At 37.2% G+C, this 23,225-nt stretch overlaps 2 protein-coding genes across 6 annotated transcripts in view; one reads left to right on the top strand and one right to left on the bottom strand.

The window, feature by feature from the left end:
- Positions 1-381: 381 nt before the first annotated feature.
- COIL (coilin) lies at positions 382-21,238 on the bottom strand. Of its 4 annotated transcripts, none has more exons than XM_001368168.4 (7): positions 20,994-21,238; positions 7,311-8,376; positions 5,527-5,613; positions 4,751-4,798; positions 2,546-2,615; positions 2,225-2,313; positions 382-631 (listed from the first exon to the last, which is right to left on the bottom strand). In XM_001368168.4, exons 1-7 carry the CDS (start codon positions 21,236-21,238, stop codon positions 560-562), a joined length of 1,677 nt encoding a protein of 558 aa, XP_001368205.2. In that variant the 3' UTR covers positions 382-559. The 4 variants fall into 4 exon arrangements, with proteins under 4 accessions (XP_001368205.2, XP_007481896.2, XP_007481897.2 ...); XM_007481834.3 differs by lacking the exon at positions 20,994-21,238 and adding an exon at positions 20,772-20,925; XM_007481835.2 differs by lacking the exon at positions 20,994-21,238 and adding an exon at positions 20,750-20,922.
- An 83-nt stretch (positions 21,239-21,321) lies between these two features.
- Positions 21,322-23,225, top strand: part of SCPEP1 (serine carboxypeptidase 1) — a 49,268-nt gene continuing 47,364 nt past the window's right edge. The window contains exon 1 of one of the 2 annotated variants that reach the window (XM_056816546.1): positions 21,322-21,455. The gene's annotated coding sequence lies outside the window, so the exon portion shown is untranslated. Of the gene's footprint in view, positions 21,495-23,225 lie in introns of both variants that reach the window. The other variant, XM_056816544.1, reaches the window with a different exon arrangement.

The raw sequence follows: 23,225 nt of genomic DNA, 5'->3' as shown, positions 1-23,225 counted from the left end.
GAGATAATTATCTATAAATGAAACTAAGGTTTGTAAAATTCTTTGATGGATGAAATTATTAAAATGTGGAAATTTGTTTTAGTGGTTTAAATGTTACTCAACTGACATAAAAAATATAGTCTCCTCTTATGTTACCACCCAGTGGCCAAATAGATCATTAACTTCTTAGCAGTTAATTGTTATATCAAATTCTGCTATGAAAATCCTATTGACCAGATTTGAAGGTGGGAATAAAAGGGGGTTGGAGAGAAGGAATTATGCATGTAATCCTAAAAAACTATAGTCATTTTAGGATTAGTAACAATTCTGCAAAATAATACATGTTTTAAATATAAAAGTTAGGTCATTTTTTAAAAGTACATAATGTTAAAAGATACCAAATTTTTTTTTACTTTATAATGCTGAAATACTTTATTTAGAAAAGGTCCAAATTATAGACACCTTCACAACATCCTAAAACAAACCAAAAAAAATTGTAAACTATTTGAACCCTTATATTTAGTCCTTATCTGGCAATATATACATTGGGAGGAATGATAATGGTTATCAGGCCTGATCTTTACTTGGGAGTGTTAGGGTGAGGCTCAATAATCAGTCTTGGTTCAATCAGTTCTTTCCAACGAATAGTTATCTGAGGAAAAAATTTAAAAAAAAACCAACACATTTAATATGATATTACCTTTCTGGTAGCATGTTCTAATGGGTGAAATTCATCATTAAATATAGACAACTTCCATTTAACCCAAGTGATGGAAAAATAAATTATATGTACACTGGAATAATATACATCTAATACTAAATGAACATATACAAAAAACTCAAACAAAACAACTGACACTGTTTTCCATTATCTTCCTTCTAGACTAAGCAAAAGGAACATTTCCTAGCTAAACTTTGTACCTTACCAGGCAGAGTGCTTTGCATATAGCAGGGACTTAGCAAGTACTTGTTGAACTGAATTAATCTTTGATTATTCTGAAGACTTGCTAAGATCTTGTTCCTCATATAGAGGACTTCTATTATTGTAATTATCAGATGGTAATTTCCTTCCTTTTGCCACTCTGCATTCCACAAAACTGTTCTTACACTGATTAAAAACAAGACCAGTATTTCATTTCTTGTCATTCATTTGTAAATTCTGTTAGCCTTCCTAAAAGTATAATTTTATTAATGATGCATCATTTAGTAACAGAAATTACAAACTCATCAATAAACCTAGCTGTGTAAGCAGCACACAGAGGAAAATAATGTTTTTTTCTATCTTCTTAGTAAAAAATCTCTAGAAATGCATTATGGCAAAAAGATCAGAAATATGATCCAGAGAGTAGGTCAGTATCTAGGTATTCTAATCATATGCCCTGAAAATTGATCTTTTAAAAAATAAGTCTGAAAGCTTACCACCGCTCATAAAATTAGAAAAACTTTTCATGAAATATAGAAAAAAGCTCTGTATTTGAGTTTCCCAACTATTTAAATTTGGGACAATGGGAGGTTGCTGTTTATAAAATTTACCTAAAATACAAAACCTTTAAATAAACATTGTCTTAAAACACATATTTTTCATTTCAATATAGGCAAAGTAAAAAAGCCAATTCGTGTCAAATTTTTAGATTTCAAATATAAGCACTGAAAAATTTCTGACTGCTTTACTAATCTACACCAAACACTTAAAAAAAAATAGTAATTCCTGGCCTGAGGCCCGTCCTAGCTGTGTGACCCTGGGCAAGGAACTTAATCTCCACTGCCTAGCTCTTATTGCTCTTCTGCCATCTAAGGCAGAAGGAAGGGTTTCAAAAAAAGCAAGCCCTAGCAATTTCCTAGTTTAAACAAATAACACAGAAAGAAGTCAAACCATGCTTAACAGAATTATAGAATACTTGAATAATAATAATAAAAAACCTACTACAACAAAAATCCTGGCAAGTAATTGTTTAAAGTAAAGCAGTAGGGGCAGCTAGGTGGCTCAGTGGGTAGAGAGCCAGGCCTGGAGATAGGAATTCCTGGGTTCAAATCTGGCCTCACACATTTTCTAGTTTTGTGACCATGGTTAAATCACTTAACCCCATCATTTATCCCTTACCACTCGTCTGTCTTGGAACCAATGTACAATATTGATTCTAAAAAGGAAGGTAAGGGTTTAAAAAAAGTTAAAAAAAAATAAAGCATTAATAAAACTTTTTTAAAAAAAGAATGACACCAAGAAATTCCCAGAATAGAAGCATACCAATCTTTCCTGTGACACTGCATACTCTACCACTTCTGCTCCATTTTCGTTCTGGTACACCAGGTCAAACTTCCCAGGTTCCTTCACCACTGAAACCATAGGTAAGAGAAGGTTGGAGAGAGGAAGTATAAGGGTGTGCATTTTCCAAGCAACTAAGATATTCTGCTAATCACTATCAATTGGATAGTTGGTATGAGAATGAGTACCTTGAAACAGTGTAGTTTTAATGATAAGGAAGCCATTCAAAACTCATCTACTTTTTTGAAAGCTATTTAAAAGCACTCTAGAAATCCACAGCCAAAGTTTCAAAATGGGACTTACCTGGTAAAGATGAAAGGATTTCTATTTCTACTTCCTGAGCATCAACATTGTAGTTTATTATTTTCCCCTCCTTCCAAAACAAAAAGATTCACATGAAAGTATAGTTTTAGTAAGTATTTCATTCCAACAACACAGGCAAACCTCAACACAAATAAAACAAAATTTAACTTAAGCCAATAACCATTCAAATCTGGAAGATCAGAAATAAACTCAATATCATAATAAAATACAAGTTATGGAACTGAGAATGAACTCTTACCAGAAAAAACATACCAGAATACATGCAGCCAAATGATGAGAAGCTATGTGCTCATTTTAATAAGGCTGTCATTACTGCTAACCTGTTTGGAAACTCTTGCTTCAGAACTGCCTTCTGAACAAGGGATGGAAATCCCCAGAAGGAAAGAGGGAAGAACCAAAATCGCACAGTTGGTCCCACTTCTTTTTTAACCTGTACATACTTTGTTCTCAAGGCTCTATCTTGCATTTTACACATGGTCTGGTTATAAAAGTTTCCCTGATATAACACTGACTGGCCAGTATGGTCATGCTAATCCTACTGTTCTGACAGGGAAAATTCTGCTACCTGACACAGTCAGGTAGTCACATTTGTAGGACAGAAAAACTTGTAAATCAAAATTTGAAAAACAAACAAAAACACTGAGGATTCCCCATTCTTGCTTGGGGAATCTCCATTGCTAATGCCTTTTGTGCACTCTTTTGAATATCTTCAATAATGGGAAATTTTTGTCCCCCAAAAGTGATTGTAATTTTAAAAAATAGCTTAAAAGGTATTTTGGAGAGGCAGAGACAAAAGTTCTCATCAAGATTTTATTACAAAATCAGAATTTTGAAGGCATGTTCTAGAATTTCAAAGTCAGCCATAAGTGTATAGCACAATCAATGGGAATTTTAATCAAAGTACTATATGTACTTTGCAAAAGAAGCATACTAATATACTTTAGAAAGACTTTTAGTTAGCTATTTTTTTTTAAGAAGCCGTTCTAGGTAACAAATTATAAATAACCAACATATTGTTTCTGGATCATTCTAGCTAAATCAAAGTTTTACTGAATTGTAATAAGCAGTTTGCCAGTAGAAAGTCTCAGAGATATTGAATAGCTCAATTTCAAAGGTAAAGTTATAAACTGACAACTCAAAAGAAACATGTTAATGTAATCATTATCAGTATAATTATGTGAAACTCTAATCTAATTAGAATTATCTAAGCCTTTAAAATTTTGCTTAGATTCACTCAGCTAAGAGTTCACAACAGGGAAAATGTGAGCTGAAAAATGTGATGTTATAGACTGAGAAAGCCAACTGCAAAAATTATTTCTTTAGTTGGAAATGCTCATCCTTCATGAAGCACATGGGAAAGTTCACCCATTACTAAGCTTAAAATAGAAATGGCTAGGGATAGTTGGATGGCTCAGTAGATTGAGAGCCTGGCTTAGAGATGGGAGGTCCTAGGTTCAAATCTGGCCTCAGACACTTCCCAGCTCTGTGACCCTGGGCAAGTCACTTAACCCCCATTGCCTGGCCTTTACTGCTCTTCTGCCTTGGAATCAATACACAGTATCGATTCTAAGATGGAAGGTAAAGGTTTAAAAAAATAGAAATGTATATTAATATTTTTTTTATTTTCCTATTAACTATACTACTCAGCTCAATGGAGAATAAGCATGACATAGTAAACACAGCACTGAATTTGTGAGTCCTTGAGCTTGAGACTTATCACAGACCACCATGAGCTCTACGCTCATTGGCAAATCACTTTAGCTCTCAGAGTCTCATCTATAAAATGTGGATATAAAAGTACCTATACCACAAACTTCACAGGGTTGTCAAAAGTAAAGTGCTTTGTAAACTTTTAAAAGTATCATATATAATACATGTATAACTCAGATCGAATTGCCTGCCAGCCGCAGGATGGTGAAGGGAAGGGAGATAAGTTTGATCATAGAATTTAGAAAAACTTGTGTGGAAATTTGTTATAACATGTAATTGATAATAAAGAAATCAGTAAAATAAAAAAAGAGAAAAAAGTATCATAAATATGAGCTGTTATAATAAAGTCTATAACTAAAAATACTAAGCATGTTAAAAGTGATATCAAATCTTACAAATATGACTAAGATTATTTTTAAACCATGTGCTCTAAATACCTTTCCTTTTGTCAAAAAGCAATTTTTAAAAAAGTACCTTGTAACTAGACACATCAGGAGAATAATCTGGTCTCAGTTCTAAAAGCTAAGAAAGATAAACAGAAAAAAACAATATAATTGTTCATTCTTAAACTTTTAAAAATGCTGACACAACAAGGACAGTTAGCCATTCATTGTTGATAACAATGGGGGGAAACTAAGAAGTTTTTCATATCAATAAATAATACCCATTTGTCATTTATGTAGTACATGAAGTTGAGACAAAAATGAAGGTGGGAGAGAAAAGGAAAAACAGTGAGGGAAACTAGATCTGGAAAGAAAGGACAAAAATGGGAACTGGATTAAGGCTTCCCTCTATGTCTTCTCATTCCTGAGAAGGGCATCTTATAGCTTCTTCTCACTTTACTCCCCTAAGATAGCACAGTCATGTAAAACTGCAGATCTCTCCTACTCCATTTGCTCAACCAACATTAAACACATGAAAGAGTGGCAGGGATGGAAATGGGAAATATCTAAACTATTGCTTAATTGTCTAATCCAACAGACCAAGGGTTTTTAACTTTTTATGACATGACTCCCTTGGGTAATCTGGTGAAGCCTGTGGACCCCTCAGAATATTGTTTTTTGAATAGGTAAAATGAAATACATAGGACTAAAGAAACTACTTATATTGAAATACCAGTATTAAAAACTATTTTTAAAGATCCCCAGAAATCTATCCATAGACTCCAAGTTAAGAACTCCTACAATCATTTTAGTTTCTCAGACCATTCAGATGTTGGGGGTGTTGGGGGTTCTTGGGGGAAGAAATACCTTAAATGCAATCTTATCCCCCACCAGAGGGGGTGCTGCTAGTTGAGGAAGTAGACTGTAGTCCTTCTGAGGAGTCTCCACTGGATTCTAAAAAAAACAATGATGGCTATGAAGATATGAATGGCTAACCCTCTGTATTTACTCCTGAAACCATCTCTTCCCATCTTTTCCAGAAGACTGCCAGGACTATTATCCCGTATCTCTTTCTTTAATCTTTAATCTCTTCTCATTTAACAATTCCTTCCTTGCTGCCTACAATCATATTTAAGTCTTTATATTTCCCTCATTAGATCCTTCCATCTCCTTAAGTTTTCTCTCCTCTCCTCAGCCAAATTCCTAGAAAAAGCTGTCCTACCCTCATTACCTCTCTTTCCTCAACCCTTTGTAATCTGTCTCCCAACATCATTGCTCAACTAAAATAGCTCCAAAATTACTAGTACTCTCTTAGTTGCTAAATCTGATAATCTTTTCTCAATCTTCATTCCTTCCCAAACTCTTTACAGCATCTCACACTACTCTCCAACCTCTTCTCCTAGATCCTTTGTTGCACAGAGTTTTCGTAGCAATGCTCTCCCTTGATTTTCCTACTACCTGTGTGACTATTCCCTCTCAGTTTCCTTTGCTGGATCATTATCCATATGATGGAGCCCAACAGAATATACCACAAGGCTTTCCAGGTTTCTTCACACTCTTTCAGAGGTTTAATTAAAACTTCTATCTAGGCAGCTCCCAGATTTATCCATCTAGTCTGTCCTCTGAACTCTGATAAATTATCTCCACCTGCCTATGGGACATTTCCAACAAAAAGTTTACTAAGCATCACTACTAACTGAACAAGTCCAAAACAGGACTCATTATCTTTCTCCTCAAGTGCCCTTTCTTGCTTTTGCCTAGGACACCACGATTATCCTAGTTTCCCAGGTTAATAACTTGAGTGTTATCTCTCCTCAATGTCTCGTCCTCCCTCATTTCATATGTTCAGTCAGTTGTCAAACCTTGTTTCTACCTCTTCAATCTTAGTGTAGGCTCTCATCACTGTGGCATGGACACTACAAAATTCTTCTAATTGGTCTCCTTCTATCAAGAGCCTCTCCACACCATTCTCCACATAGATGTTCAAATGATTTTCTTCAAGAACAGGTCTAACCACATCACTACCCTAACTCCAACTTTAATTTATACCTTATTGCTTCTCAGATCAATTATAAACCCTTCTGTCTGGCTTTTAAAGTGCTTCATAGCCTGGTGTCCACCTACCTTTTCAACCTTGTTTTACATTCTTCTTTTTTTTCCCCCACACTGTTTTGTCCAATTAGAGCAGTCACCTTGCTGTTCTTCACCAAGGGCACTCCATCTTCCATCTCTGTGCCTTTGCCCTGGATGTCCTCCATATTTGGAAAGCACTCCCTCTTCACCTCAGCCTTTTAAATCTCGACTCCTTTAAAACTCAGCTCAAGTGTTATGTTCTACATAAAACTTCTCCTCATTCATCTAGGTGTTTATGCCCTAAACCCGAAAATTAACTTATATTTATACTTAAGCACATACATACAAACTCACTAATACCCCCAAAAGAATTTTAAATTCTTGAGGATGAATTAATTTTGTCTTTGTATCCCTAGCAGAATGCTTGGCATATAGTAGACAATAAATGCTCAATGATTGGCTGATTTCATTAGTAGTAATACATACTGAATAGATAAACTCAAGGCTTCACCATATTTCAAGTTGGCTAAATATGTAGGGAGTAAAAATAAATAGATAAAAGAAGGAAGGCCACATACCTGGATAAGAATTGAAGTGTTTTTTGCTATTTCAGTTAATTGCTGCTGTTTCTGTGATTCAACATTATACGTAAAATTGTTTCCCCCTCTCCCTCGTCCTCTTATTCCACGAAAACCCCGGCCCCTAGGTCCCCTCCAGGGCAAAAGGTCCTCTCCTCTTCCCCGTCCCCTTCCAAAACTGCCGGGGTGAGGAGTTTTTTCTGGAACCAGAGGTGCTGTCAGTTTTCCACTGCTCCCCAATGCTGGCTTATCCAAATATCGCATCTCTTCTCTTGATCCTAAGCGACTGTCTGTATCCAGACCATTTGACTGTGAAGATGCTGGAGATACTGATGTAGTTGGTGGAGGAGACAATGGTGGAGCTCTACGTGGCATCTTGCCCTGCTCATCTGAACTGGAACTGGAATCCAAACTAGAGGATGATTCTCCTCTGCCCTTATTAGTGTCAATGATGCTAATACGTCTATTTGCAGTTGGGTGGGAACCAGATGGCTTTACTGTGATAAATGATGGCTCCTCTACTAATTTCTTATCATCAAGACTTGCTTTGCCACGGCTATCATCTAATGATGTGGCATAAGAATCAGAATCTGATGAGATATCACAGTTAGCTTTAGAAGATAGGCCAATATCCTTTTTCCTCTTGGTTTCTGCAAAAGTGGTTTTATTGGTAGCATTCTTCTGAACATTATGACTTTTTTTGGTCTGTTCTGGCAACGTCTTTGTCTTAGATAACTTTGTAGATTTTTTCTGTTTCTTATCTTCAACTTTCCCTTCCTTCTCCTTCCCTAAGTTGTTGGGGGTCCATTTTCCATTATCTTCACTTCCTCCTTCATTCTTTTTTCTCTTCTTGCTTTTCTTCTTTATTACTCGATCTAATTCTACAAAGGAGGCTTCAGTTGTCTCACCCCCTTTCCAATGCTTCTCTGTGAATTGATCATTCTCTGCATCAGACTCTTGTTCCTCCCATGTAGTTCTCCTCTTCTGTGCTTTTTTGTGTGAGTAAGTGAGTCCATTTCTGCCTTCTGCAGAGTTCTCAGTAATTTCAACATCTTCTAATTTAACTCTGTCAAAAGAGAAAGAGAAGCCTAGAGTTATGGGGGAACCTGTGTCAATTTCTCCAAACACTATGATATACAAAAATCTTATAGCAACACTTTTGAAAAAGAAATTGTTACATTAAAGTTCTGAGGTATCTCCCTCCCTTCTCTCCCTACTCTACATGGAATATGAATTATATATTTTTGATTTAAAAATTTTATTATATTTTTTCCTTGTATGTGCAATAGAGTATTCGAGTTTTCTTTTTGTCTCTCATTTTTTTAACTTGAAGCACATGTTACCAAAATTAATGTTTTTTTGATTTTGCACTAGGATAAGTTTAAAATGTTCATTAGTTCTAATATCAATGCATACCCAAAAGCTTTAGACTATGGAAACCTGCCATTGATTGTTAAATATTATGGAACTTTGATTAATGATTGTGTCTGATTCTAGGAGAAGGGATCACAAAAGAGCTACTGCACAGTACCAAGGAGCACAAAATTAACCTGCCCAGTGCCTAGGAGCACAAGGTCAATGAGACCAACCAATCCTGGTGGGATTGACTAGATTCTGCGCCAAGACAGGGGACTTGAACTTATTTTGGGGTTCAAGGAAGCAGCTGTTTGACAATGTCAGCTGCAGGATTTCTCAGGATTCCAATCTGAAGCAATAATTATAAATTTACACTGATAATCTAGTTTTAGAAGAGAAAATAATATCCTACAGAGGTGGCTGTTTATCTAGTAATGAAAGCTAGATCTACAAGGATATCCACCATAGATAGATATAACTATCCTCTAAGTAAACTATATATATACTACAAGGAACCCCAGAAAAGTTATCAAAACTGGACTAAAAATAGCAAAATACTTATTAAGCACCAAGGGCTTCTTAGTGCTATGCTAGGCACTATATAGGGCACACAAAAGCACCATAGCCCCTGCCCTAGTACCCTGACAACCTTATTATGCAGATCAGATTAAGATTTTTAAATTCTATTCTAACTTGAATGGTAGAATGGTAACCATTTCCCTGCATGAGCTAAACAATCATTAAAATTGTGTAGTACAAACAAGTGCTAAAAGGAAGAAGTTGGATGCTACAATGAAAATAACCACTACATCCTAGATTACAGGATATCTCTCAGGAATGAAAACTGGACATAGTCTGATATATGCTCTAGATCTTGGAAGAATATATTTTGATTTCGGCCTGAAGGAAAGATAAATTGGATCCCAAGGAGTAAAATGCTAAAGTGAAGTCAGCAGAGCAGGTTTGGGAAATGCTAAGAATGAAATTCTGAAAACATAAAAGGAAATAATTTATAAAAATGAGTTTTGTTGAAAGAGATCAATATGGATGCAAATGAAATGAACCAGTCAACATGGACTTAAAAAAAAGAAATATACAGAAGATAGAAGTCGGGTAAGAGAAGAGAAAGGGTAGCGGTACAATGGATAGAGCATAGGGCCTGAAATCAGGAAGACCAATCTTCCTGAGCTCAAGTTTACACTCAGACAACATTCACTACTGTGTGACCCTGGGCAAAGTACTTTAACCCTGTTTGACTTAGTTCCTCAACTGGTAAAATGAGCTGGAGAAGAAATGGCAAATCTCTCCAGTATCTTTACTAAAAAACTCAAATGGGGTCACAGAGTTGAACATGACTGAACCAAATGACCACCACTAACAAAAGAAAATCTAAGAATGTTCCATAAAAAAACTGCCAGGAATGCTTTAGTTCAGAATGAGTTGAAGCTGGTGAGAAACGCCAAGGACAAAAAAGATATTTTATAGTTACACTGGGAGAAAAAGAATAGTCATTCACTAAACATTAAGTGCCAAACATTGTGCTAAGTGTTGGAGATACAAAGAAAGGTAAAGTTTCTGCTCTCAAAGAGTTTGCAATTTAATGGGAGAGATAACATGCAAGTAACAATACACAAAACAAGCTATATACAGAATAAATCAGAGATAATCAATGCAGGGAAGGCACTAGAATTAAGAGGGATCAGAAGATTTCTTGTAGAAGGTGGGGTTTTAGTTCAGAATTGAAAGAAGTCAGCAAAGTCAGAAGATAGAGATGAGAGAAAGCATTCTGTGTATGGAGAATAGTCAGAGAAAATGCCAGAGTTGCTAAATTAAGGATCTTGTGTGAGAAATTGTGAGGCTAGTATTATTACTGAATTAAAAATACTGGGACTGGGGCAGGGTGGGGAGGGAGGATATGGGATTTAAGGTACAAGAAGACTAGAAAATTAGGGAAGGAAAAGTTATGTTTGAATGTCCAACAAAGGATTTTCTATTTGATCCTAGAGGTGATGGGGAAGCAGTGGAATTTCCTGAGAAGTGGGAGAGGGAGTGGCATGGTCATATGCTTTGAGAAGATGACTTTGACAGTGGGTGGAAGATGGAGTGGAAGAGAGCAAGACTTGGGGCAGAGCCCAACCAAAAGATTATTCCAATTGTTCCTCTGGTTGTGAGGTAATGTACAAGTGGTGGCAGTTCTCTCAGAGGAGAGAAGGGAACATATATGAAAGAATGCAAAATCAATAAGCCTTGACAACAGATTGGATATGGAGGGGTGAGAAAGAATGATGAGTTTTGGGTGACACCTAGTACCCTCAACAATAACAAGAGTTTGGGAAGAAAGATAAAGAATTAAGCTGTGGACATGAATTGAAGATGTTTACAGGGCATTCAAATCAAGAGATCTAATAGAGTTGTAAAACTGGAGGTCAGAAGAGCATGCTAGATTAGATTTTTTAGATAAAAATATTTGAGAATTATCAACATAGAGATGCTAATTTAATTCATGAGAGTTGATAACATTACAAGTAAAATAGCATATAAAGAGAAGAGGGTCCAGGACAGAATCATAGTTAAGAGCACGACCTGGGTGAAGATCCAGCAAAGGAGAATAAGGAAAAGTGAGATAAGTAGAAAAAGAATCAAGAGGAAACAGTACCTTAAAAATCTAGAAAGAATAGAGTATCTAAGAAGAGAGTGACTGACAGTGTCAAAGACTGCAGAGAGACCAAGAAGGATGAAGCTGTGGAAAGGTAGTTCGATTTGGCAATTAAAAGATGGTCAGTAACTTTGTAGAGAAGTTTTAGTTGAATAAGGTCAAAAGCCAGAAAACAGTTAAGAAGAGAATGAGAGGAAAGGAAAGAGTAGGCTATCATGTATTCCCTTGTCAAGGAGTTTTGCTACAAAAGGTAGGAAAGATATGGGATATGTTGGCAGAGACAGACAGATCAAGTAAGGGTTTTTTGAGGATGGGTACAAAAAAAATCATTTCCATGAGTTTAAGATAAGGCAATTGCAGACTGCAAACTCAGTGACTCAACAGTATTTTTGTGGCAGCCAAAAAAACCTAATGCAACTTTGAGCTAAATTTTGTTGTTGTTCAGTCATTCCAATGACATTCCAAATCTTTGTAACTTCACTGGGGTTTTCTTGGCAAAGATACTGGAGTGGTTTGCTATACCCTTCTCTAGCTTTTTTTTTTTTAAAACAAATTTGGAAACTAAGATTAACAGGGTTAAGTGACTTGCCTAGGGTCACACAGCTAGGAAGTGTCTGAGGCCAGACTTGAACTCAGGAAGATGAGTTTTGCTGACTTCAGGCTAGCACTCTATCCAATGAGCCACCTAGCTGCCTGGAATTAGAAGAATAGCTTCCATAAATAGGGAGGTGAGTATCCCACAGCACTATGTCCTAGTCAGATCTTGGCTGAAATTATGTTCAGTTCTGAGCACCAAGGTTTGAGAAAGAATTAATAATGCAAAAGAACAACTACTTGAGTTCCTGATATATAAGGATTGGTGGAAAAAACTGGGCATGTTTATGAAGAAAAAAAAGGTGTGGGGGGAAGGCTAATAGATATACGTTCAAGTATATCAAGGGCTATCATTTGAAAGAGGGATTAGATTTATTCTATTTGGACTTAGCAGGCAGAACCAAGAGCAGTAGGTGGAAGCTGCAAAGAGGAACAGATTTGATGGCAGGAAAAGTCTCCAAATAATTAGAACCTGCCCTAGAGGGATAGGCTGCCCCAAGAGGTGGTAGGGTCTCCTTCTTTAGAGGTCCTAAAGTAGAGGCTGAGTGACTGCTGCTCAGGTATGTTATAATGGGAGTTTCTTCTTGCATTGATTCATTTAGAAGGTTAGTCCATTCCAACTCTCAAATTTTTGGGGCGGAGCCAAGATAATGTCTTAGAAGCAGGGAAAGTTGGAACTGCTCAGAGAATCCTTCCAAACCAACATTGACACAGTGCCTCAAAATGCCTGAAGTGAGAGTTCCAATAAGGAGACAAGAGTGAGGGGGCTCTCCTACAGAAAACAACTTGAAAGGTAGATCGAAAGAGTCAATTTTGATGGAATAAGGGGGAACTGGAAGTAAAACTGGACACAGAGGAGTGCTGGTGACCTGCATCAGGTTTTGAGCTGAACAAAGGTAGGGAAAATCACACAACAGTTCTAATTGGGCCCACAAACAAATTTATGTTTTGGGCTCTCACTGCTGCTAGACAATTTTACTATATCTCCCTCATCAACTAATCATCCCACTCTCCATAGTGATTCTTCTAAACCTTTTCAGGCCTTCTCAACCCCTACCGCTTCTCTCTCAATTTCACCTTTATAGTATCTCTCAATTATGTCTCCTTTCCTCTGATAACTGCTACCCCTCTAGTGCAAGCCTTTATCACCTCACACAATTGATTACTGTCAATAACCTGCTGATGATTCTGTCTGCTTCAAATCTCTTCCCAATCAAATCCATCCTCCATTTGGCCACCACAGTGATTTTCCTAAAGCATAGGACAGGCCTGACCATGATCTTCCTACTTAATAACGCCAGTGGCTCCCTATCCTCTCTACGATCAAATGCAAAATCTTCCACAACTGCAGAAGTGTTGCTCCCAAAGCACAAGCCTCCACTACTCAAAAAACTCCAGTATCAAATACAAATGCTTCTGTTTGGCATTTAAACACCTTTACAATTTGGCTCTAGTCATATTACTTCCCTTCAAGCACCCTACACTCTAGCCAAAATGGCCATACTGCTGTCCATCATACACTAATAATTCCATACCTTTGGACAAGTTATCTAACCCATATGCCTAGAATGTACTCCCTCTTCATTTTCAACTCTTAGAAGTCAATCAAAACCAAGAAGAATTTATTAAGGGCGTAGTCAATTTATAGTTTTAAAAATGCTAGGCACTGGGACATCCGGGCCTCAAAATCCTTCCAAAAAACCCCAAAAGAAGGCTGTGATCCTCGAGGATTTTTACGGAGGGAAAACCCAGGCTACAGAGGAAATACTGGATGAAACTCAAACAAAGGCAAAACCAAAAGAAAACCAGAAATTTTCCACAAGACCTGGAAGAATATCAAATAGAGCTTTTAAAAAAGATGGAAGCCTTCTGGAAAAAGAAGTGGAAAATGGTTTAAAAAAAATGAACAAATCATACCTGAATACCAAAAGATTAAGGCAGAAAACCAGGTCTTAAGGACCAGAATTGAGCAACTGGAAACCAATGATCTTGCAAAACAGCAAAAATTAATAAAGCAAAGTCAAAAGACTGACAAAATAGAAGAAAGCATAAAATATCTCACTGACAAGGTGACAGATCAGGAAAACAGAGGAAGGAGAGATAATCTGAGAATCATTGGTCTACCTGAAAAGCCAGAAATAAACAGAAACCTTGACACCATACTACAAGAGATCATCCAAGAAAACTGCTCTTAAGTTCTTGAACAAGGGGGCAAAATAGACATTGAAGAGTTCATAGAACACCCTCTACACTAAACACCCAAAAAACAACTCCCAGAAATGTAATCACCAAATTCCAGTTCAAGCTAAGGAGAAAATCTTTAAGGAGAAGCCAAAAAGAAACAATTCAGATACAAAGGAGCACCAATCAGGATCACACAAGACCTGGAAGCTTCAACACTAAAAGACTGCAAGGCCTGAAACACAATATTCAGAAAGGCAAGAGAACTGGGTCTCCAACCAAGAACCACTTATCCATCAAAACTGACTATATACTTCCAGGGGAAAGTATGGGCATTCAACAAAATAGAAGATTTCCAAGTATTTGTAAGGAAAAGACCAGAACTAAATGGAAAGTTTGATATCTAAACACAAAGATCAAGAGAAATGTGAAAAGGTAAATATGAAAGAGAGGGAAAAGGAGAAAAATGTTTTTCCCCCTTTTTAAAAAAATTCAAACTCTCTTCTTTAAGGGCTACAATTAGATCAAATTATATATATTAATATATGGGGGAAATGTTATTTGTGACTCTCAAAAATGTTTTCATTATTATAGTAAATAGAAGAATCATTCATAGGAAAAGACTGGGACATTAAAGGCTATAAAATGATATTAAAAAAGGGCGAGGGGGAATCGATGATAATACTAAGAGATACTTGAAGAAATAAAATAAATAGAATAATCTTTTTCACAAAAAGATACACATGGGAAGGGGAGGGGAAAGGAAGAATACTCTTATAAGATGGAGAGGAAGAGAGTGCGAATAGGTAATACTCGAATATTACTCTCAGTGAAATCAATTCTGAGAGGGAAGAGCATCTAGATCCACTGGGATCTTGAAGTCTATCTTACCCTACAGGGTAAGGAAGAAGGGAAAACTAAGGAGGGTAGGGGAGAGGGAGCTCAAAAAAAAAAAAAAAAGGGAGGGAAGGAGGGGGAGAGGGCACTTAACAGACAATAAAAAAACAAAAAAGGGAACAAAAAGGGATTGGCCAAAAAGGGAAGCATATCAAGGAAGAGGAATAGGGGGATTGACTAAAAGTAAACCACTGGTTTAAAAGGATATAGCAAAAGAAGAAGAAAGGTCAGAACTAATAGAAGATATCAAAATGCTAGGGAATTCAAAAGTGACAATCATAACTTTGAACGTGAATGGGATGAACTCACCCATAAAACGTAGACAAATAGGAGTGTGGATTAGAATCCAGAATCCTACCATATGTTGTCTACAAGGAACACACATGAGGCGAGTAGATACTCACAAGGTTAGAATTAAAGGGTGGAGCAAGACCTATTGGGCCTCAACTGACAGAAAGAGGCAGGAGTTACAATCATGATATCTGACAAAGCCAAAGTAAAAATAGACCTGATTAAAAGGGATAGGGAAGGTAAATACATTCTGATAAAAGGGAGTATAGATAATGAGGAAATATCACTAATCAAAATGTATGCACCAAATGGTATAGCATCCAAATTTCTAATGGAGAAACTAGTAGACTTGAAGGAGAAAATAGATAGTAAAACTATATTAGTGGGAGACTTGAACCAACCACTATCAAATTTAGATAAATCAAATCAAAAAATAAATAAGAAAGAGGTAAAAGAGGTGAGTGAATCTTAGAAAAATTAGAGTTAGTAGATATATGAAGAAAAATAAATAGGTCAAAAAGGAATACACCTTCTTTTCAGCAGCACATAGCACATTCACAAAGACTGACCATATACTAGGTCATAAAAACATGGCACACAATTGCAGAAAAGCAGAAATAATAAATGCACTTTTTCAGATCATAAGGCAATAAAAATAATGATCAGTAAGGGTACATGGAGAGCTAAATCAAAAACTAATTGGAAATTAAATAATGATTCTCCAAAATTGACTAGTCAGAGAACAAATCATAGAAACAATTAATAATTTCATTGAAGAAAATGACAATGATGAGACATCCTTTCAAACTCTACGGGATGCAGCCAAAGCAGTACTCAGGGGAAAATGTATATCCTTGAGCTCATATATTAACAAATTAGGGAGGGCAGAGTTCAATGAATTGGACATACAAATCAAAAAATTTGAAAGCAAACAAATTAAAACCCCCCAGAAGAAAACCAAATTAGAGATTCTAAAAATTAAGGGAGAAATTAACAAAATCAAAAGTGATAGAACTATTATAAATAAGACCAGAAGCTGGTATTTTGAAAAAACAAACAAAATAGACAAAATATTGGCCAATCTAACAAAAAAGAGGAAAGAAGAAAATCAAATTAACAGTATTAGGGATGGAAAGGGAGAACTCACCTCCAATGAAGAGGAAATTAAGGCAATCATTAAAAACTATCTTGCCCAATTATATAGCAATAAATATGCCAATCTAGGTGATATGGATGAATATTTACAAAAATGTATAATTGCCTAGATTAACAGAAGAAATAGAATTCTTAAACAATCCCATATCAGAAAAACAAATTGAACAGGCCATCAAAGAATTCCCTAAGAAAAAATCCCCAGGGCCTGATGGATTTACAAGTGAATTCTATCAAACATTCAAAGAACAGCTAATCTCAATACTATACAAACTATTTGACATAATAAGCAAAGAGGTAGTTCTACCAAATTCATTTTATGACACAAATATGGTACTGATCCCAAAGCCAGGGCAGGCCAAAAACAGAGAAAGAAAATTATAGACCAAGCTCCTTAATGAACATAGATGCAAAAATCTTAAACAGGATAGTAGCAAAAAGACTCCAGCAAGTCATCATGAGGGTTATTCACTTTGATCAGGTGGGATTTATACCAGGAATGCAAGGATGGTTCAATATCAGGAAAACCATCCACATAATTGACCATATCAACAAGCAAACCAACAAAAATCACATTATCTCAATAGATGCAGAAAAAGCCTTTGACAAAATACAACACCCATTCCTATTGAAAACACTAGAAAGTATAGGAATAGAAGGATCTTTCCTAAAAATAATAAACAGTATCTATCTAAAACCATCAGCCAACATCATCTGCAATGGGGATAAACAAGATGTATTACCAATAAGATCAGGAGTGAAACAAGGATGCCCCTTATCACCTTTATTATTCAACATTGTACTAGAAACACTAGAAGTAGCAATTAGAGAAGAAAAAGAAATTGAGGGTATTAAAATTGGCAATGAGGAGACCAAGCTATCATTCTTTGTGGATGACATGATGGTCTATTTAATGAATCCTAGAGAATCAACTAAAAAGCTAGTCGAAATAACAACTTTAGCAAAGTTGCAGGATACAAAATAAGCCCACATAAGTCATCAGCATTTCTATACATCTCCAACACAACTCAGCAGCAGGAATTAGAAAGAGAAATTCCATTCAAAATCACCTTAGACAATATAAAATACTTAGGGATCTATCTGCCGAGACACACATAGGAACTATATGAACACAACTACAAAACACTTTCCACACAACTAAAACTAGATCTGAGCAATTAAAAAAACATTAACTGATCATGGGTAGGACGAGCTAATAAAAATGACCATCCTACCCAAACTTATCTATCTATTTAGTGCCATACTCATTGAACTTCCAAAAAACTTTTTTACTGAACTAGAAAAAACCATAACAAAGTTCATTTGGAAGGACAAAAAATCAAGGATATCCAGAGAAATCATAAAAAAAAAATACAAAGGAAGGTGTCCTTGCAGTCCCAGATCTTAAACTATATTATAAAGCAGTGGTCATCAAAACAATTTGGTACTGGCTAAGAGACAGAAAGGAGGATCAGTGGAATAGACTTGGGACAAATGACCTCAGAAAGACAGTCTATGACAAACCCAAAGACCCCAGCTTTTGGGACAAAAATTCACTATTTGATAAAAACTGCTGGGAAAATTGGAAGACAGTGTGGGAGCAATACCTCACACCCTACACCAAGATAAACTCAAAATGGGTGAATGATTTGAATGTAAAGAAGGAAACAATAAGTAAATTGTGTGAACACAGAATAGTATACATGTCAGACCTTTGGGAAGGGAAAGATTTTAAAACCAAGCATGACTTAGAAAGAGCCACAAAATGTAAAATAAACAATTTTGACTACATCAAATTAAAAAGTTTTTGTACAAACAAAACCAATGTAACCAAAATGAGAAGGGAAGCAACAAATTGGGAAACAATCTTCATAACAAAAACCTCTGACAAAGGTTTAATTACTCAAATTTACAAAGAGCTAAATCAATTGCACAAAAAAATCAAGCCATTCTCCAATTGATAAATGGGCAAGGGACATGAATAGGCAGTTTTCAATAAAAGAAATCAAAACTATTAATAAGCACATGAAGAAGTGTTCTAAACCTCTTATAATCAGAGAGATGCAAATCAAAACAACTCTGAGGTATCACCTCACACCCAGCAGATTGGCTAACATGACAGCTGTGGAAAGTATTGAATGTTGGAAGGGATGTGGCAAAGTCGGGACATTAATTCATTGCTGATAGAGTTGTGAGGGCAATTTGGAACTATGCTGAAAGGGTGCTAAAAGACTGCCTACCTTTTGACCCAGCCATAGCATTGCTGGGTTTGTACTCCAAAGAGATAATAAGGGGAAAGACTTGTACAAGAACATTCATAGCTGCGCTCTTTGTGGTGGCAAAAAACTGGAACATGAGGGGATGCCCTTTGATTGGGGAATGGCTGAACAAATTGTGGTATATATTGGTGATGGAATACTATTGTGCTCAAAGGAATAATAAAGTGGAGGAATGACATGGGGACTGAAACAACCTCCAGGAAGTGATGCAGAGTGAAAGGAGCAGAACCAGGAAAACATTGTACCACAGTATATCAGCCTCTGTGTACAATTGAACGTAATGGACCTTTCCAATAGTGTCAATGCAACGTACCTGAACAACCTGCAGGGATCTATGAGAAAAAACACCATCCACAAGCAGAGGATAAACTGTGGGAACAAAAACACCAAAAAAAGGCTACTGCTTGACTACAGGGGCTGAGGAGATATGATTGGGGATGTAGACTCTAAATGAACATCCTAGCGCAAATACCAACAACATGGAAATGGGTTCGAATCAAGGACAGGTGACACCCAGTGGAATCCCACCTCGGCTATGGGAGGGGTGGTGGGAGGGGAGGGAGAAAAGAAAATGATTTTTGTATTCAATGAATAATGTTTGAAATTGACCAAATAAAAATAATGTTTAAAAGAAAAAAATGCTAGGCATTATGCTAAGAAATGAAGCTATATAAAAGGAAAAAAAAAGCCCTTGCTCACAAAGGAGTTCAGAGTCTAATGAGGGAGACAATAAGCCAACAATTATGTATGAACAATACTCAGAAATGGGAAATTTTAGATAATCTTGGAGGAAAGGCACTAAGATTAAGAGAGTTCTAGAAAGGATCCTTGAAAAAGGTGGGATTTTAGCTAGAACCTGAAAGAAGTTAGGTAATCCAAGAAGCAGAGAAATTCAAGTATAGGGCAAGTGAAAAGGCATGGCTCAGATTTAAGTGTCATGTTCAAGGAGGCTAGTGTCATTGGATCAGAGTACATGGTGGAATAAATTAGAAAGTTCACAAACATGAAAGTGGAATAGTGTGGGTAATGGTAAAATCAAGGGTATGACCATCTCTGCATATAGCTGAGATGGGGTGGAGTGGATCATGAGAAATTAATAAATTAAGGAAAGGGAGTATCAAAATATATTATAAATTCTCCTATTATGAGGGTAGGGATCGGAAAGAAAAGAAAAAGTGTGAGCCAAGCACTGAACTCTTTAGGGAAGGGAAAAGAAAGTTGGAGGTTGGCAGATAACAGCTACCAGAATCTTGCCTGGCTGATAAATGTGGACTGAATGAACCTCAAAGGCGGAGAGATTACTGAATGATAGTGATGGAGAGAGAGCATGGAAGTGGGAATAAGGGGCTAAGAGTATTCCAACTCCCCCACCCCAAATCTGAGTTATGAATGAAAATGCAACTAATGATGGAAAAAGCCAGCAGAGAAACTGTAAAAACCAGAGGGTACTAGGTCTCAGTAACTAAGATTTCATGCTACAAGCAATGTAGGTGGCCAAGTAGATAGAATGTCAGGCCTGGCGTCAGAAGACAATTAATCTTCATGATTTCAAGTCAAATTACTCTCAGACAGTGTGACCCTGAGCATGTCATTTAAACCTCCCTGTTTGCCTCAATGTCTTTTTCTGTAAAATGAGATGGAAAAGGCAGTGACAAATGTCTCCAGTATCTTTGCCAAGCAAACCCCGAATGGGGTCAGGACTTAACAACAAAGAAGCTACTAACAGAGTAGATTATAATCACCAGACCGAAGGCTCAAGTTGAAGGTTTCAATAGAAAGTGGGGAAATAAGGAAGGAGTGAATTCCAAGAGGAAGGAAGGCGGCGTTAGTCAGAGAAAATGCCCGGAGTCTGGAGACTATCCAGTCCAAAGGAGAGCCAGGAGGCCATCGGGGTCACGCCTAGAAGACTACGCGTCGGGGAGGGAACTGGGGTTGAGAGGAACCTCTAGGGAAGGAGAGGGAGGAGGGGCAAGTTGAAAAGAGATTCAAGACTAATTAAGATAACCACCAGTTAGAAAATTTAAAACACGTGCTTTGCCGAACGCATTTGCCCACTCTAAGAAGTGACTTCCGAGTATCATCACGTCCACAGGTGTTCCCATGCTGGACCTAACTCCAGAGCATCCCCGCCACGAATTCAGAACACGAGAACGAGAAGCGGAAATCACAGGGCACACTCCTCCCCGGCCCCGACCCTAGCAACTCTGCGCATGCACCCACCTGACTCCGCACCTGAGGCAGCCCCCGCCCCCATCCATTACGCTCACGCGCACGCACCTGAGGCAGTCGTTGTCACGCACCAGGCGCGCGCTCTCGGTTGGGGGGAGTAATCCCCCATCCAGGTAGAGTCCCAATGCGGATCCAGAACTAAAGCCGAAGCGGTGGCGGATGAGGCTGGCCAGGTCAGTGACCACTCGACATTTGGTCAGGTCGGCCAGGAGCCAGAAAACTGAACAGCGTGGAGAAGAAGGCGGCGGGTAGTCGAAGTGGAGTCGCAGGCGAACGGTCTCGGAGGGCGCCATCTTGTACCGTGCTCGACGGAAGCTGAGAGGCACCAACTAACCTATGAGATGCGTGGGAACGTTACGAAGGGCTCCCTTGGTTGCCTCGGGGACGACATTGCCACCTTCTGGCTCATTGTGGACACTTCAGGCTCTGTTTAAGCGAGAGTCTGGCAGGAAAGAAAAAAAAGGATTCTCTGAAATTGGAACAGCTAGGGGAGGTTACAAGGAGATTACGGTCTGAAAATGGATAACCCTTGCAAAGGAACTAATACAAGTAGATTATTGTAGTCTTAATTCTAGACCCAGTAGTGTTAATGGAAAGAATAGGCAAGCTGGTGGCTATTCACCAAGCCAGGAGTCAGGAAGTCCCCAGTTCAAATCCAGATCAGGCCATTTATTGGCTGTGTAATTCTGGGCACTTCTGCCTCAGTTTCTTCAGCTGTAAAGTGGGGATAATGGTACCTACCTCCCTGAGGTTAATGTAATAATCAAATGAAATAATATTTGTAAAATGCCTGGCATATGCCATTAAATAAGAACTTCATAAAAGCATTCTCCCTCCCTTTACTACCTTCCTTTAACTTTCAGTTCCTGGGTTCAAGTTTTTACACTTTGGCTCTATCTACCTCACCAACCTAATTATCCTTTACCTCCCTCCATTTACTCAATGCTTCTGCCACACTGGCTATCCTGCTGTTTCTCACACATGGCATTTCATTTTATTTATTTTTATTCAAAGATATTTTCCCAATTTCATGTAGTAACAACTTTCAACTGTAGATTTTCCAAGATTATAAGCTCCAAATTGGCTCTCTCTCTTCCTTCCCCTCTTCCAGGAGACAGTAAGCAATTTGATCTGTGTTATACCTGTATTGTCATGCAAAACATTTCCATATTAGTCCATTGCTGTGACAAAATATTCATTTAAAACCAAAATCCCAAAATAAAACCCACATAAAACTAATGTGAAAAATGGTATGGTTTGATCTGCATCTCACTCCAACAGTTCTTTCTCTGGACATGGATAGTATTCTTTGTCAGAGGTCCTTTCAGAACTGTCTTGCAGCATTGTATTGCTGAGAGTAGCTACATTTTTCACAGCTGATCACTGTACAATATTGTTGTTAATGTGTATAGTGTCCTCCCAGTTCTGTTTATTTTGCTCTGCACCAGTTCATGTAAATCTTTCCAGCTTTTTCTGAAATCATCCTGCTTATTGTTTCTTAAGCACGGTAGTATTCCATCATCATCATATACCACAATTTGTCCAGCCATTTCCCAAAACATGGACATATCTCCTCAATTTCCAATTCTTTGCTACCACAAAAAAAGCTGCTATATTTTTGTCCAAGAAGGGCCTTTTCCCCTTTTTATGATCTCTTTGGTATATAGACCCTGTAGTGGTTTTTATTACAGGATCAAAGGATATGAACAATTTTATAGCCCTTGGGCATGATTCCAAATTATCCTCTAGAATGGTTGGATCAGTCCACAACTCTACTAGCAATGCATTTAGTATCCCAATTTTGCTAGGTGTGAAGTGGTACTTCAAAGTTTATAACATTTTAGAAAATTTTTTCATATGATTGTTTATAGCTTTGATTTTTGTATTTGAAAAGGCATATTCATATCCTTTGACCCCTTGTCAATTGGGGAATGACACATTCTTATAAATTTGAATTGGATCTCTATAAATTTGAGAAATGAGACCTTTATCAGAGAAATTTGCTATGAATTTTTTCCTCATGTTGTTTCCCTTCTAATCTTGGTCACACTGGTTTTGTTTCTACAAAAGTTTTTCAATTTAATATAATCAAAATTATTCATTTTACATCTTATAATGTTCTCTGTCTCTTCTATGTTCATAAAATTTTCCATTTTCCATAGATCTGCAAGGTAGAAGGTAGACTATTCTGTGTTCCCCCACTTTACTTATGGTATCACCCTTTATGTCTAAGTCATGTATCCATTTTGACCTCATCTTGGTGTAAAGTGTGAAATCTCT

The sequence above is a fragment of the Monodelphis domestica genome, chromosome 2, assembly GCF_027887165.1.
Source record: "Monodelphis domestica isolate mMonDom1 chromosome 2, mMonDom1.pri, whole genome shotgun sequence".
In the NCBI taxonomy this organism is placed as follows: domain Eukaryota; kingdom Metazoa; phylum Chordata; class Mammalia; order Didelphimorphia; family Didelphidae; genus Monodelphis; species Monodelphis domestica.
This window is presented reverse-complemented; position numbering and strand designations above follow the sequence as displayed.